General features: G+C 37.6%; 1 protein-coding gene across 1 annotated transcript in view; it reads left to right on the top strand.

The window, feature by feature from the left end:
- Positions 1-16,263, top strand: part of Ptprk (protein tyrosine phosphatase receptor type K) — a 519,914-nt gene that overhangs the window by 489,504 nt on the left and 14,147 nt on the right. The window contains exons 16-21 of the mRNA XM_050138244.1: positions 4,125-4,309; positions 5,980-6,067; positions 7,086-7,162; positions 10,475-10,511; positions 11,890-11,987; positions 13,145-13,261. Coding sequence (XP_049994201.1) covers positions 4,125-4,309; positions 5,980-6,067; positions 7,086-7,162; positions 10,475-10,511; positions 11,890-11,987; positions 13,145-13,261 — 602 coding nt within the window. The remainder of the gene's footprint in view (positions 1-4,124; positions 4,310-5,979; positions 6,068-7,085; positions 7,163-10,474; positions 10,512-11,889; positions 11,988-13,144; positions 13,262-16,263) is intronic.

Below are 16,263 nucleotides of genomic sequence, written 5' to 3'. Positions count from 1 at the left end.
GGTTGTGTCTTGTCCACATAGTAACTCTTTGCCTTTAGGAAGCCCCTTGGTGTTTGAGCTAGATCCCCAGAGTCCAGACAGAGACAGCCAACTTTGTTCAACACATTTGGGTCTGGTGGATTTGAATGGCAGGCACACTGTTTAGAACAACACACCAGCGTTAAGCTGTGCTGGATTTGGAGCAGAAGCCCAATTGCTTCTAAGGGATAACTAATGGGAATAATTCAAACACCTCCACTCCCAGGGGCCAGGAGCAACTGAGCAACTAGCTGATGAGGGAAAGGCAGCTTTAGCAAAGAGATTGTCTAAGTCCTTCTAGCTTTAAAGCAATTAAAGATGCAGTCAGAGGTGAAGAGGGTGACTCTGTTCATTTGCTTTTACTTTGTTCTTTTAATAGTTTGCTAAAGCGAGGAAGTTGCTAGAGTCTTGATGCAGGGGTTTGGCATAGACACTACATTCCATGAAAAGTAGTAGTATGTTTCAAGAAGTTAGAAGAGACCCCTATGTTTACCTGGATCACATCTGAGGAAATGGGTGTCGCCTTTGATGATTCTGGCCTTTTTAAACCTATATATTTCAAAGCGAAACAAGTTTAATTTCAAATTGCTTCTTATTTCTTGGCAAATTACTCAACAATCATTTGGCCAGCATGCATTGTATGTTCATAGGTTCTCTATCAGTAACACCCTAGTGGTTCTGCTTACCCAAAAGTACAGATTACCAATACACATATCTTAAAGATGATCCCACATTATATTTGTCATTCATATTTAATACTTATCGTGAATATGGAAATTAGCTTATGCATCTCTTTGCTTATGTAGTTATTCAATTTAAAAATCTATCACAAAACATTTTGGAATTTTGCAACTGATCAGTTAAGTAAAATGTACTTCGTGAACTAAAATAATCATTTTAAATTATAATTTTAGAGTTTCTATAAATAATAACTGTTCCAATAGAATCTGTATTCTAACTGCACTTTCCCTGTGCTGTGCACAACAAAGTGAGACAGAGGTGACTTAAAGCATTTTTTGTGACAGGTGGCATGATTACATAGGGAGGAGCTATACCGGGTACTCACAGGGATGGTATCCCATTATCAGCTGCCCCTACATATGCCATCTTCTCTTGAAAATTGTAGATAATATCAGTACCTCGCATTGATAAGTAGAGTTCACTTAAATGAAAATAGTAGACACTCTGAAGAGAATGGCTTACCTAAATGTTAAAGTCCATCATTGTTCTTTTCTAAGGGCATGGAGAATTCGTTCTAAATCGCGAGGTCTATATAGAATTACAATATGAACTCAGAAAATGACTTTACAGGTTTCCTCCTCTCCCTCTAGACAGGGTAACTGCTCCTGCCATTGCTTCCTCCCCGCCTCAGAAGTGTAGAGAGCAAATGAGATGATGCACATGAGCTTTACAAACTACAAAGGCTAAGCAGTTCTTAAAGTATTCCAAATGGAAAGGGTTGGTCATGTTTAGGGAGAGGTAGAGCTGCTAGCCCAGTAGTGTCTTCTGACCTATTTGTACACATTTTCCATCGTGTAATTTGATTTCATTTGGAGAGTGGGCATGTTTGGGTTAAAAGTGATTGGCTTTCTTTGAAAGCCAATTCTCATTCGTCCCATTAGACATCCGATTAATCTCTTCCATTCTACATTGTTCCTGGAATTGTGGTGTTTACAGTTGTTTTTCATCCACTCATTTTATATAGCAACTTTTTGAAATAATTTCAAGCATTGTTTCATATTGATATCTACTTGATGACTTTGAAAGGCTTAGAAAATTTTCATATTGATTCATATTTTTGTCTTTTGTGTCTTACTGCTTCATTGGGCTTAAGTCCCTATAACGGGTAAGTATATTTACAAAGAACTCTAGAAACATTTCAATCAAGCCACAGTTGAAGTTATTATTCTTCAATGTATAATAAGGATAATGATAAGCACAGGCCCCCTTGCTAGGACTCACGTTATTACGTAGTTTAATGAGGTAGAAATATATTGAAATTAATAATTCATATGTGATTATTCTTGAGACCTCGCTGCCTTTTGTACTATTGTATTAAAGCCTAATGCCACACAGAGGCCATGCTATTTCATGCTAGGATATAGTCATCTGTAAGATGTGCAATGTGAGTAAAGTTTGTTTCTGAGCCTCTTAAAATTGTAAAGCTTCTGCTGTTCCAGCAGGTTCGAAATGAGCTCTGTCTAGGGTTTTCCTGTCTACTTTTTCATAGCCTAGGTGCTTATATTCTGCACTCCTCCCTCGCCACATTCTGTTACTTTGACCTCCCCTAATTGATTGTATACCCTGTGACAGAGCCTTAACCAGTTGCTTCTTAATTTAATCTTACTGGGCGATGTTTATATTCCTTATGCCAGTCTATTGATTGTGATATTTTAGTGACAGTAGACCAGTTGACTGCAGTCTCACAGAAGGCAGGGTTAAGGGAAGCCAGTCATGTTTGCTAAGCAAATGTTTGCAAGTAGAGTAGTGGGTAAAACCGGAATAAAAGCCACCAATTCTCTTGAGTGCTGAGGTCATAGCAGGCTCCAAGGGCTTTCTTTTTCTGTTGATGTTATTTTCTTTATTTGTTTTTTTTCTTTAGTGTGTGGTATTTTTAGACATGAATGCCAAAAAAAATCAGTTTAATAAAAGAGAGTAAAGATAAATGCAATCAAGCTAAATGATAGAGGCATACAAATCTGATTGTAGGGTTCTTTTTTTTTTTTTTTCCCTTCTCCAGGAAGAAAAAGTGTTTGTCATGGGGACAACAATTCATTTTTTGCCATATCCTATTTGTAGAGTTGGCGATAGGGCAGGCAGATGTACCAGCCCTTGAAATATGTTTCACTGTTCATTAAATATCATTCTCTGCAGTATGCATTATCATTTCAAACGCAAGTGCCCCTAAAAGTGTACTTTCCTTTCTGGTAATCAGTGTGACCGTATTATGCTTTTCAAAGTAACTCCCCTTCAACGTTTGTTTTTTTTTTTTTAAGTGGTAAGTTTAAATGTGATTAATATAAGCATGTTTCTCATTGTAATGCTTAGTTCTGTGGTCATTAAAATGCTGTTTATTCTTTATAGGCAAAATGTTCTTGGTCCTTTCTTCATCTTTATGGCAGAAAGAGCATTAAAAGTCTCTTTCCGTTTTGAACTAAAACCATGGGGATGTGGTCTACACTTAAATGTGGGTGGTGGAGGCTTCTGTTGAATTTAACTTATTCACTCGTTGAATGTTTGCTGAATTTCTAGTGCATGAGTCTATCTCCAAAAATGCCAGATAAGTAAATGAATGATTAAAACACAGGGCAAGGAAGTAGCATGCAAGGAATCTGGAAGTCTCGGAAACATAAGAAATAGCCTGATAAGTGCATCATGGAGGGGCTGGGGATAGAAGGGAGGTGCCTTTATTTATCTCCAGTACCTCTGGTTTCTCTCACATGGCAGAGAGAGGAGCCAAAGTGTACTATCAATCAAAACAATATTGGTAGTGACAAAAATCCAAGGAGGAAAACCTCCTAGTGGGCAGAAGGGTGGGAATGGGCTTTTGTGCTGGTGTGTTGGGGTTGTGCTGATTGAGAACCCCAGCTGGTAGAAAAAAGGAGGGAAAAGGTGGCAAGATGAGTGGCCCTGCGGGGATGGGCTGTCTAAATGGGGTCTCTGAGGGAGGTTGGAATAGGAGTGTGGAAAAGTTCATCCAATACAGTCAATGGTGAAAACATTTGTCCTGTTGACAGCTCTGTCCTCTGGTCCCAGCCTATGCCGCTGTAACTTCAAATGCTAAAAACAGAGGCGACTCAGCTATGTGCCCTGCCTATACTTTTTAAAAGTGAATCCAGTGTCTCCCTGCTTCTTCCAGCATCCTCTGTATTGCTGAAAGACATATATACACTGACCTTAACCCTTGAGTCGAAATGAAAGGTGATGACTTTGTCTTTATGAGTGATGCTGCCCGAGGCCCCACCTCCACCCCGTGGCTGGCTTTTCTTTTCCTTCTTTCTACTACCGGAAGGATCTTAAGGTCTTTAAATCTCCTTTGCACAGATGTATATTAAACAAGATAACTTTATCTCTTTCTCAATGTTCTGGAATATGAAATCTGCCAGATGAGAACCACAGTGCCACCGCAGAGTCTAGTCGCCTTCTGGATGTTCCTCGCTACCTCTGTGAAGGGACAGAGTCCCCTTACCAGACAGGACAGCTGCACCCAGCCATCAGAGTGGCCGATTTACTGCAGCACATCAACCTCATGAAGACATCAGACAGCTATGGGTTCAAAGAGGAATACGAGGTGAAAGCTTCAATACTGTAATGAATTTGATTTTTAACTGATGCTCAATGGCATGTAGCATTTTTCTTCCCTTTAACATTCCAGGAGTGGGATACGCTACAACCTCTCTAGTCCAGCGTTGAGTATGCCATCAAATATATGTGTAGAGAGGAGGGTGAAATAAAAGAAAAGAATGCTCCCTTGGAATGTATTTGGAGCTACATTCATTGTAAAGTTCTTGAGAACGGATTCAGTAATGTTTCAGTGTCTTATCATGAACCCTTTGCTCAATCTTCCGACATTTCCCCCTTTCAAAAGTTAAGCACAGGATTCCCAGAGACCCCTTGTAATATTAGGGATGTTGTCACTGGTTGGCTTAAATTCTGAGTGTTTTTCTGTCTCCTTGCTTAAACACTCTTTAATGATAAAGGCGATGTTAAGTTAAATATGCTGCTTGCCATGGTCCCCTTAATTTTGTGAACTGTTGGCTGAGGATGGCAGGGAAGAAAAACTGAGCACCACAAACCAAGTAAACAGCATCTAAACAACAAAGTCGGATGTGGGACATTTCTTCTCCCAGCGTGTTTCTCTTTCCCACTCAGACAAAAATACCAGGATTTATCTTACAAAAGAAGTGACTTAAGTCAAACATACCAATAAACAGCAAAAATAAAAAGTTCCCTTTACCTTTTGACTTGCTTCAAGATTTCACTGTGGACGCTGGAGCTGAGTTATACTCCTACACACAGTATAGAATTGCACACACAGAAACACGCACATGGTTAAAGCGGAAGGTGCCAGGCATACTTTATTTCAAAGAGCAACCAAAATACATTCAACTTCAAGGGAAGACTTTTAAGTTTTACGTTCTGTATGTGGGCCACCTGTCTACTTTATTTGGGGTGAGAAAAATTATCTTGAAATTTTGAATGCTGGCTTTAGATATGTGCTGAAACACCCAAAATAAGAGCAAGGAATTAGAATATCCTGCCGGAGCTGGTTCTATTCATTCATTTCATGTACATTTCTGTGTACTCTGCTTCAAAGAACGTTGGCTCTTTGAAGACCCTACTTCCTGTGTTGAGCAAAGTTTAAGTTTTTCTACAAAAAAAAAAAAAAAAGATCCCTGCCCATGTTTTAAATTTCTGCATAATTAAGCCACCACCGAACCCATCTGTCTGTAGGTGCTTGGAGAACAGATCGGGAATCTTTATAAGTCTGTTCCCTAATGAAAGACCCAGTCTTCATGACCTTCAAAGAGAAAAAGATGACAGATCATACATGAATGATTTTTTTAACTCCCATTATAAGTGCTGATGAACACACCTTTGAAAGATAGCCATCATTAAAAGTAGGTTTGTAAGTATACTATTATTTAGAATTTTTTGAAAAAGATTGATGCCTCTTCTACTTGTAACTCACAAAATTATAGGTATCTTAAAATTGAAAGATTTTCAAGGTTCTATGTTTCTCTAAAGTTACTGCCAATCTTTCACATGAGTTCTACCCAACCTAACATCCCACAAAACAGGCCTGAGGGCTGAGCAGGAAATGTATTTACTACTGTAGGCAGCCCTGCCCCCACCACCACAAATGTGGCTTTCACTATTTCAATTTGTAGGGCAGATAAACCTGTTGTGAGAAACAGAATTAAATTAGGTCTGCTTGCTAACTTTTTTTTTTTTTTTCAGAGCTTCTTTGAAGGTCAGTCAGCATCTTGGGATGTAGCCAAAAAAGATCAAAACCGAGCAAAAAACCGATATGGAAACATTATCGCATGTAAGTTCCCTGAGAATTCCTGGTTCATGTAAACATTGCATGTGTAAAATGTACAGTGAGTTGCTGCTTATATGGTTTTGAGTTTAGAGAACCCGAGTTGTGGCACGCTGGTCTGTTAACTGATCTATAGGATATTAAAAAAAATGTTAGCTGATTCTGAAATTGCCATCACCCTCAGCAAATTCAATCTCACCCTTTGAGAAATTTGTTGCTTTAAGTTTTTGTATAAATCCATGGGGATTGTTATCAAATGTCTAAGAATATTGGGTTAATGCCAAACTTCTTTTTCACTTTTGGACTGGTGTAACACTCATGCTGGGCCTAGTTGAGGTTCCTGGGGGTATTTCTTCCACGTGCCCTTCCGCCTTGACCCCCCAGTAACCGCGAGTCATTAATTGCTCAGAATATCCTTTCAGATGATGTCTTCATGAGGAGGACGTGCAAAAGCCAAGTCATCACTAGGGGCAACCTTGGGAGGACTGAAGAGAGTAGATGGTGTGACTTTTAATTACCTGCTGATTTCCTTAAGCCAGTCTACTCTGGTTTGAAATCATTTTAAACTATGTAAAATACATTCAGACGTAACCTGTATCTCAAGGAATAAAGGAAAAATAGATTCAGAATTCACAGTCTAGTTATGTGGCTCATTCTGCCGTAAAATCCAGAGGAAAAGGAATTCCTCCAGCTAAAAAGCATTCCTGAGAAACAAAATTAGAAGCCACGCAAGTCCTATAGTCAAGTCTAAGGCTCAAATGAAGAGCCGTCCAGAACGTGCCAGGCTGCCTACAAGCTTCCTAATCTGAAAGGCAAGCCATTGAATGTCTGTTCGTATTGTAACTGGTATAAGTAGTGAGCTCCATATAGTTCTGGCTTTTCTCCCAAAGGACTGATTTGATAATAATACAGAGTATTGCAAGTGTGGATTATACAGACCAAATTTGTCCTTAAGTTTTTACCACTGACATTGTCTCAAACCGAGGAATTTGAACGCTTGCATTTGATTATTTAAACCTTTCAGATGATCACTCCAGAGTCATTCTGCAACCCGTGGAGGATGATCCTTCTTCAGATTACATTAATGCCAACTACATCGATGTAAGTGTCCTTCCAGGGTGTTTCCCTCGGGCGCCCACTGTATCAGCTCCCGTCTGGGAGCTGGATGCCTGTTATTACCTGTGACTTGATTGCTAGCTTTAAAGTAAAGAACAAACTGTACACTTTTCCTTGTTCTACATCCTAGTACTTACTGACGCTGTTGTGCTTTCTTTCACACCTGACTTTGGTTTGGGCTGTAGATTTGGCTGTACAGGGATGTAAGTACCACTATATGTACATAACAGCACCCTATGATAAATCTTTACTATTAAAACCCTTAATCACAGTTACTACTAATGCTTAGTCTAGTTGTTTCTGCATGCGTCACCTAATTAGTCTCATACAGTATATTTGTGTTTCTTTTTTTTTTTTGGTAATTATTTTACGTTGTGTAAAGAGCTATTTGACCTCCTTCCCCTTTCTTGTGTAGCAAAACAGGGCTATTTCTGGCTTCGGCAATTTATTATGCATTTGAATTTTATTTGTTGATGATTTCTGTCTCTGGCTTTTATTCTTACCCTTCCCAAGCATATGTGAGAAGCTGGATAGTATGATGTGTATTAGTGGTTTTGAAATTTCATTTTTTTATATTGGTTTTTGATACGAAAAGATAAGAATGGGCCAGGGATGTGACTCAGTTGGTAAAATGCTTGCTGAGCATTCAGGAAGCCCTGAGCTCAGTCCCAAATACTGCATAAACCAGGCATGGTGGCTCATGCCTGTAATCCCAGCACTTGGGAGGTGGAGGCAGAAGTGTGAAGGCATCCAGAAATACATAATGAATTCAAGGCCAGTTTGGGCTAAATAAAACCCTATATCAAAAATATAAATAAATGCAATAGTAGGAAGACTATTTTGTGGTGTGTGATATTGGTTTGTAAAGTTAAAATTCTTAGGGCAAATATGATTTCTATATTATACTTGAAACATGTATCACACATATATATATCGAATCATACCACTAAAGTCTGCTTTCATTACATATTGCACTGTTAAACGTGGTTATACATATGGACAGGGAAATTCTTTATGTAAGTGAAAGTAATTATCAAATACAATAAAACTTATTGCCAAGAAGTAATATATTGTAGTATATGTAAGGTCTGGCTCTTTGACTTTTTACTACCTGGTTTAAAATTACACTAGAGGGTCTAGAGAGATGGGGGCATCAGCATTTAAAAACATTTGCTCTTATTGCAAATGACCCAGCTATGGTTCCCAGCTCCCACGTGGAGTTCACAACCGTCTGTGACTCCAGTTCTGGACTATCTTATACCCTCTAAGGACCTCGTTGAATACCAAGACATTCATGGTGCATGTACATTCATTCAGGCAAACACTCACATAAATAAAATAAAATAAAATAAAATAAAATAAAATAAAATAAAATAAGCATGGATAACAAAATCATGGAGATCTTGGGGATGTGATTTGCTTCAGTTTCCTCATCTGCATATTGAGATCCTGATAGTTTGAGGCTTATCCGTTTGCTGTGGAATTGTAATGAAGTAATGCAGATAGCGCCTCTAGTGCAGTGACTACCATGCCTTTAGCACTCGCCAGATTTTGGCTATTAATAATTAAAAACCCAAGCTCTGAATGAATTGAATCATAGCATGCATATTTGAAGTCAATGTAGAATATAATATTGCAGCATATACATACTATCAGCCTTCATATAAAGATGCCATGTAAGCCCACCTCTACTAAATTCTGCAAATAGGATATTTGCCACCCCTACGGACTTCATGTTTTACAGTTATTTCAACAACTATAGCCAATCGATTTCATGTATTAAGAATAGTTTATAAGTGTATTGGTTAATTTTTTTCATCATAATTTTAATTTCATAACATTTCTAAGTTTTGTCAGACATGTTCTCTAGATTAAAAGTCACCAGAATTTCTCTTACAACTTTGTCATTGTTCTTAGCTATTTAGTTCAACCTGCCATATACACTAGAGCCTTGCTATAATACTATTTTATGGTTCATTGGGTGGGACTTTATTCTAAATGAGATTTGTTATACAACTCAGTTAAGATCCCAGTATATTTTGGCTAAATACAGTGCAATCTTATAATTTCCCTTTCTTGTTTGTTTGTTATATGCAAAATACATCTGCATTTGGTAGATCTCATTTAAAACAGAGCATGAAATGCTTATGAAAAAACATGATGCTGTATCAACTTACTCAGAAATCAAAGTCAACTGGGCGTGATGATGCTCGCCTTTAATTCCAGCATCTCGTAGTCTGATGCAGGTGGATTTCTGTGAGTTAGAGGCCAGCCTGCTATATAGTGAGTTCCAGGCCAGCCAGGGTTAGTGAGAACCTGTCTGAAAATATTAATAATAATAATTTTAATTTTCAGTATTTGCAACAGTGTGGTACACACTGTGTTCCTTCTTAGGTCAGAGACTGTCTTTCACATTTCACTGTGTATGTTCAGAGCTGACCATACCAAATATGCACACATCTTAACAGATTCTTACTATAGCCTTAGGTGAAAGCAAGCAAATTTACAACTTAACCCTATCATGCCATCAGTATTTTTTAACACATCTCTGGCAAGTTGACCCATTAGGAGCACCTAACACACAAATCATTCTTTATCAGGAAGAACCCATGGAAACAATTTATTAAATGTTTATGCACAGCATGTGTACACCGAAAAGTAAGCACTAAAATTTTTGTTCAAGAAAAAGTGCAGTTTTAAATTGTTTTTCCCTATATATGTGTGTGTAAATTTCATTATCAGTACACACAAAATAGTGCCTACATATTCCTGAACATGTTACAGAACGAATAAAAATTAATTTCGGCAGGACTTTGATTTGAGCACACATGCATTGTCCAGCTCTAACATTGGAATGATCTGTTTCTTTTCTTTCTTTCCTTTTTTTTTCTGGTTCTAATATGTCCTTGTCCATTTGTAATGCAGTGTGTTGTACTTTTGGATGATACAATAAGAATTAATGTTTTTGAGCAGAATCTTACCAAGTGATTTAAAATTTATATGAAGGCATAAACATTTCAGTGAAACTGAACTCCACCTCTGAGGTTATTCTGTGACAAACAAAATTCAATTATATGATTTAAATTCTAATCAGAGCCCTTAGTATAATTAGGCCTTGTTTTCTGTTTCCTTTTACATAACGTAGGTTTGAGAAGTGAACTCTGTGTTCGCTACTCAGTCTGGTCTTTTTATTGCAATCTTATTTTGACAAGTGGTTGTCTTCCCCTTTTTTATGCCTTCATTTATTTATTTCTGACAGCTATTTAAAATGATAACCAATTTGCTTTCCTACTTTAGGGCTACCAGAGACCAAGCCACTACATTGCAACTCAAGGTAAAACTTTGCCTGTTAAATACTGCATTTATAATTATTTATATTGAATATTATATTTATTTTTCTTATTATCCAGTAAGGAATTTTATTCTGTAATTTTATCTTTTGAAAAAATTAGGCTCTTCCTAAATTGTGTAGTATAAATACTTCTTCATAATTTAGAAAAACTTGATTTTGAGTCTTTTTTAAATTAAAATCCTCCGATTATGTCTGTGATTTGGTCTTTGATGGTCAGATATCACAACACACTAGTCGGTAGTGCTTGGAAGAGGAACTGCTTATTTTTGATGAATAGGAAGTGAGTTGTTCTTCGTGCCTTGGGTGACTGTCATCTTGCAGCCAATTCTGTCAGTCTGCAAAGCAGTAAGACACAGACCAATAATTATGATGCGATATACTGTCATCTGGCAATTTTTGACAAATCAAGACTGAATAAAATATAGACCTAAGGGAATGTATAAAGTCTGTTGCTTATGGAAAATAAAAACGAAGAAGGTTGATCATATCATGGTGCCCTAGGAAACGAAAGTATCAAAACAAGCACACAAACCTGTAATCTCCTCAAAATGTCTCCTGGCCATCCAAGAAGACCGAGCATGACCAAAGCCATGTTTATTCTTTTCCTGGGTTTTTGTTGTGTTTAGCTTTGCTTTGTTCATCTCTTCCTTCAGTGTTGATTACATAGCCCAGGGCCTTGTGCCTGCTAGGTCAATGCTACCAGGGAGCTAAATCTAGTTCCTGCAATTTGCTCTTTTAGCTGAGGTCATTTTGTCCAGATTTTCCCTTTTGTTTTCTTCACTGGGTTTAATTGAACAAGGATTCTTTACAGTTGGAGATATGCACTATTGTGCTGACCCGTACACCAGTTTTGTGGTTCTGAGTGAATGACAGCCCAGCATATGCCTTTGCAGTTAGATAATCATGCAGAATAATACTAATAGTAATAATGGGAAGTAAGGACATGGCATTTAATTTTACTCATGCACTCTTCATAAATGTTGGCCATTTATTGAATCTAGCAATTTGAGCTGCTCCTCTTCCAAGTGTCCAGAAAGTTTGTTCTGTATCCACATACATGTACATGGACAGTGGAATACTATAGGGACAGATATAAACACCCTAGAAAGTAGTGGTACCTTCTTATGCATTGCTAAGTACAGAAGAAAACTGAGGAAAAGCGTGTTCATGCTACGATGTTTCATGTATTATATATTCTGGTATGAACTGAAATTAAGTGGTTCTGGTTCTCGTGGTGCTCTGAATTAGACTTTTATCTTTTTTTTTTAGCCTGTATCACATAACCGTACCTTTCACATTATCTAAACTTTTTATTAACTATGTTTCTGATAACACAATCTTAAAAATAATTTGTTTATAGGCCCAGTTCATGAGACCGTCTATGATTTCTGGAGGATGGTGTGGCAAGAACAGTCTGCCTGTATTGTGATGGTGACTAATTTAGTGGAGGTTGGCCGGGTAAGAGAAAACTATGTTAATTTTTTTTTACTTTTATGGGTATTCTTGAAAAGCAATAATCAACTCACTTAGAGAATACTATCCAGTAGTTTAAGAATACTTCATATGACAGTCCACACCAGTCTGAAGGACAGGTTGGTGACAATTCCTGTTGCCATCAGATAACCTTCATCCAGTAACTGATGGAAACAGGTGCAGAGACCCACACACAGCCAAGCATTGCATCGTGCTAGAAGGACATCACCAGGAAACCCACAGAAGCAGCAACCTAGGCTCATAGGAGCTCATAGAGTCTAGGCCAACAGCCAAGAATTTTGCATAGAACAGACCTAGCCCTCTACATCCATGCCAGTTGTATATCTTGGTCTGCTTTTGGGAACCCTAGTTGTGGGGGCACTGTCCCTAATGCTTTGGCTGGCTTTTGGTAACCCGTTCCTCATACTGGGTTACCTTGCACAGACATAATACAAGGTGAAGAGCTTAGCCCTTCCTCCACTTGATATGCCATGCTTTGCTGACATACATGGAAGGCCTGCTCTTTACTATACAGAAACAGCAGAGGAATGGATTGGGGGAAGAGGGACTGAGGGGAAGGAGGGAAAAGGAGAAAAAATATGAGAGGGGGAAATGAGGTTTGGATGTAAAAATAAATGAATAAATTTTACTCAGAACATTTCAATTGAATGCTCCTAAGTGAACTTTCAATGAATGAAAATATTTGGTGTCTCATTGGGTAATAAAATAACATTTAATCTTTCAAAGATAATTTTTGGAAACTTTATTCACGACCACTCCCCTGCCTCCTCTAACTCCTTCCTCATATCCTACCCCCAAATTCACAATCTCTTCTTTATTGTTATTGTTACATTTTTTATACAGCCTATTCTGTCCATATAGTATTGCTCATATATGCAGAGTAGGGCTGGCTACTTGGGACTAGACCACTTATGAAGGAATGCCTGGAGGAAGTGATACAAGCTTGAATTGTGTACTGAAATATAGCTTAGCTATTAGACGTAAAAGTCTTTGAAAGCACACAGTCTGTTTATTGTGTGGTGTGTTCTCAGCTGTGTTCGAATTGTGGCCCAAATGTATCATCTTGGCTACTGTGTATGTGTTCAGATAACTCTATACCTGTGCATTCTTCTCATCGTTAGGTGAAATGCTATAAATATTGGCCTGATGATACCGAGGTTTATGGTGACTTCAAAGTGACCTGTGTAGAAATGGAACCCCTTGCTGAATACGTCGTTAGGACATTCACCTTGGAAAGGGTAAGTGTTAAAAAGCTTATATCGAAAATATGAATACTGCAGTTTTTTTAAAAAAATAACACTTCCAAGTTTTTGTTTTAATTACTAGGAAGTCCATCCACCCATCCATCCGTTAGCTTACAAATTCATTTTGTTTTGTTTGGAGGGGATGTTGTTGTTTGGGGTTTTGTTGTTGTTGTTGCTGTTGTTTGTTTCAGCTTTTCTCATGGAATTGTCTTGCTACATAGCTCTGCATATCCTGGAACTCACTATGTAGACCAGGCTGGCCTCAGACTCACAGAGATTTGCCTGCCTCTGCCTTTCAAGTGCTAAGATTAAAGGCATGTGCCGCTAATCCTAGCAAGCTACAAATTCTTATTTGAGAGCTGAGCCTTGGGACATATATTAAAATCCCTACTCTTGAGTCCTCATCTGAAGGGAAAGATAGAAAAACTGTAGACAAGAGATTATATTATATAGCTGCAGAGCACTGTATAAAGTAGCCTTTGGGAATTGAAATAGGAAATATTACTGAGGTAGAAGAGGAAATGTTTGACAAAACTAAAGGGGTTATGGGGAAGAAAACATTTAAAATGGCATGCGGACCTGATGGAAGGGAGGGCAAGAGATTATGTCATGGGAAGGTGTTCCTGCAAGAACAGAGTCATGCCATAGCCCTAAGCCTTAGTTTTTTCCTGTTCTGGGAAGTGACTTATGGATAAGATGTCAGAGATACGTAATTAATGGTAAAGGAAATATGGAAGACAAGAATCACGGAGCCAGATGTTCGGGCCTAGTTGGCACCCATGTGATTTTAGCATGTGAGTTAGGTGGCCACTGGAGGGCTCTGAAGCTGAATACATCAAAACTAATCATCAATGTTTAGTTTTATTTTCATTAATTGAAATTTTCCTTGGTATTTTCATAGTATAACATGCATTCTAAATTACTCTCCCCACCTCTGTCAGTTCTATCTCCTTTTCATATACTCATAAATTTTACTAGTGTTGTGACCTGCTGCTTTTAAGGTGAAGTACTACAGAAGCGAGAGACGGAGAGCGCTTTTAAAAGAGGCATAGGTACAGAGCCATGGATGCTGCAGAAGTGCTTAACAGATAGTAAAACACACAAACGTGTAAACAAAGGTGCATGCAAGTCTATGAATATCAGTAAGATCAATTTGCAGTGGTAATGCAAATGAGACACTGAAATCTCTGAAGACAGGCAGCTACAAACCTGCCTATGGAGAATGTTCAATGAATATGGCTATACCATTTTGTACTTCCAAATGAGCAAGAAATTTTACAAAGAATAATAATCCTCATTGATTGTGTGTGATCACTTAGATCCTGCATTCATTAGTGACCGAGTTAAAATACTTTGGGTCTCTAAAAATCAGTATAGCAGTTTATCTGTAGAATTTCTTAAACATCTTAAAATCTAGACATTTGAATCATTTACCTATCTTAAGTCTATACTTAGGAAGTTATTTATATGTAATATTATTATTTGTATTTTTGGAAAATTCTAGATAGCTGTAAACATGGAGTAGTAGAGAAATAGTCAAATCATATAGACAAAATATCACAAAATTAGAAACTCAGAAAAATAACAATAGCATAAAGGCAAGTTATATATTAAGTAGGAACACCAACTAGGGAAAATACATTTAAAGTCAGGTTGCTTAAAACGATCAATAAAATACCTAAATCACTCATTCTAAATGAGACACAGTGAAAAATTTCAAACATTGTGTAAACAAGTGTACCTTACTGGAAAGCATGGAGAATAGGTAACTAGAATTACATCTACTATCAGAAAAGTTACTCTTAAAGTCATGCATAAACTTTGACACACAGTCATGCATTTTGGTCCAGACACACCAATTGTCCAGCAAATTTTATTTCTCAAAAACTGGCTCAAAAATAATGGTGAGCAGATGGGAGGGGAAAGGGAAAAAGAATTGTTAAATTTACCATTGAAATGGAACTGTGGTTTTGCAGTTGAGATTTTTTCTTTTAGATAATTAAAATTAACAAAATATATTTGGTTAATATCAGATGTCATAAAATGAGATCTGAATGATTAGGCAACGTGTGTCCCAGACTGGGATGTTTCAGATTAATGTCACCTCACAGGTTTAACTCCATTCCAAACAGAATGCCACTAGAGTCTGAGCTTTTTACTTTTTGTTATGGATAATATAAAATAGTGGTTTTGGAAGTAGAACACACATTTGGTCATTCGTCAGAAATTCCATGTATGTATGGATGTATGGATGGATGGATTTGACAGTACTTGGGGTTAAACCCATGACTTGTGCACATCAAGCAAGTGCTCTTCTGCTGAGCTACATCCCCAGCTACACAGGGGTTTTTAAATGAAAGAATTCCTGGTGAGATGTTTACTGCCAGATAGGAAAAATTATTTTTTTTTTAAATTCAGTCTTTGGCATGTCACCGGAGAAGAAAAAGAGTGCAGCCCGTGGAAGCACTCTGGCAAAGTAGTTTAACATAGAGGATGTGAAAAGTAGCAAAAACGAAGGTGATTTTCCCATGTTTGTGATGTCAGGATGACTTTTGTCAGGTTATTTGTAGATCCCTTCTTTGTGTAGCGTAGTGTGCTAGGAATTAATATTGGAAAGAATTATAAGGCATGATTCCTAGCTCCTGAGGTTTTGATAACTCTGGTTTCTGTAAGACAGGCTATGAAGATAAACTGCCATTCTCAAATTGATTTATTTAGTTCATATGTTTTTGCCTTTCCTGATTGAACAAGTAAGATTAATATCTTCACTGGTAGCACACACTAAAGTTAGATTGATATAGATTTTTTTCTTTTGTAGGAATACAGATTCTTAAAAATGAATTTTTCAGTATTTTATTTACAGTGTCGATGCTTCCTCAAACCTCTGGTTTCTCTTATGAAACGGGAGACGGTTTTGTATGAAACTTTATGAGGTTTTCTTCGATTAACCTGGAAGGAGAGAGAAAGAGCAGTGGACGCTTCAGTTCTTTTATTGT

Source organism: Alexandromys fortis, unplaced genomic scaffold (genome assembly GCF_014885135.2).
Source record: "Alexandromys fortis isolate MF-2015 unplaced genomic scaffold, M_Fortis_MF-2015_v1.1 scaffold_14, whole genome shotgun sequence".
NCBI classification, from domain to species: Eukaryota; Metazoa; Chordata; class Mammalia; order Rodentia; family Cricetidae; genus Alexandromys; species Alexandromys fortis.
The sequence above is the reverse complement of the archived record's forward strand: the minus strand, read 5'-3'. Positions and strand labels throughout refer to the sequence as shown.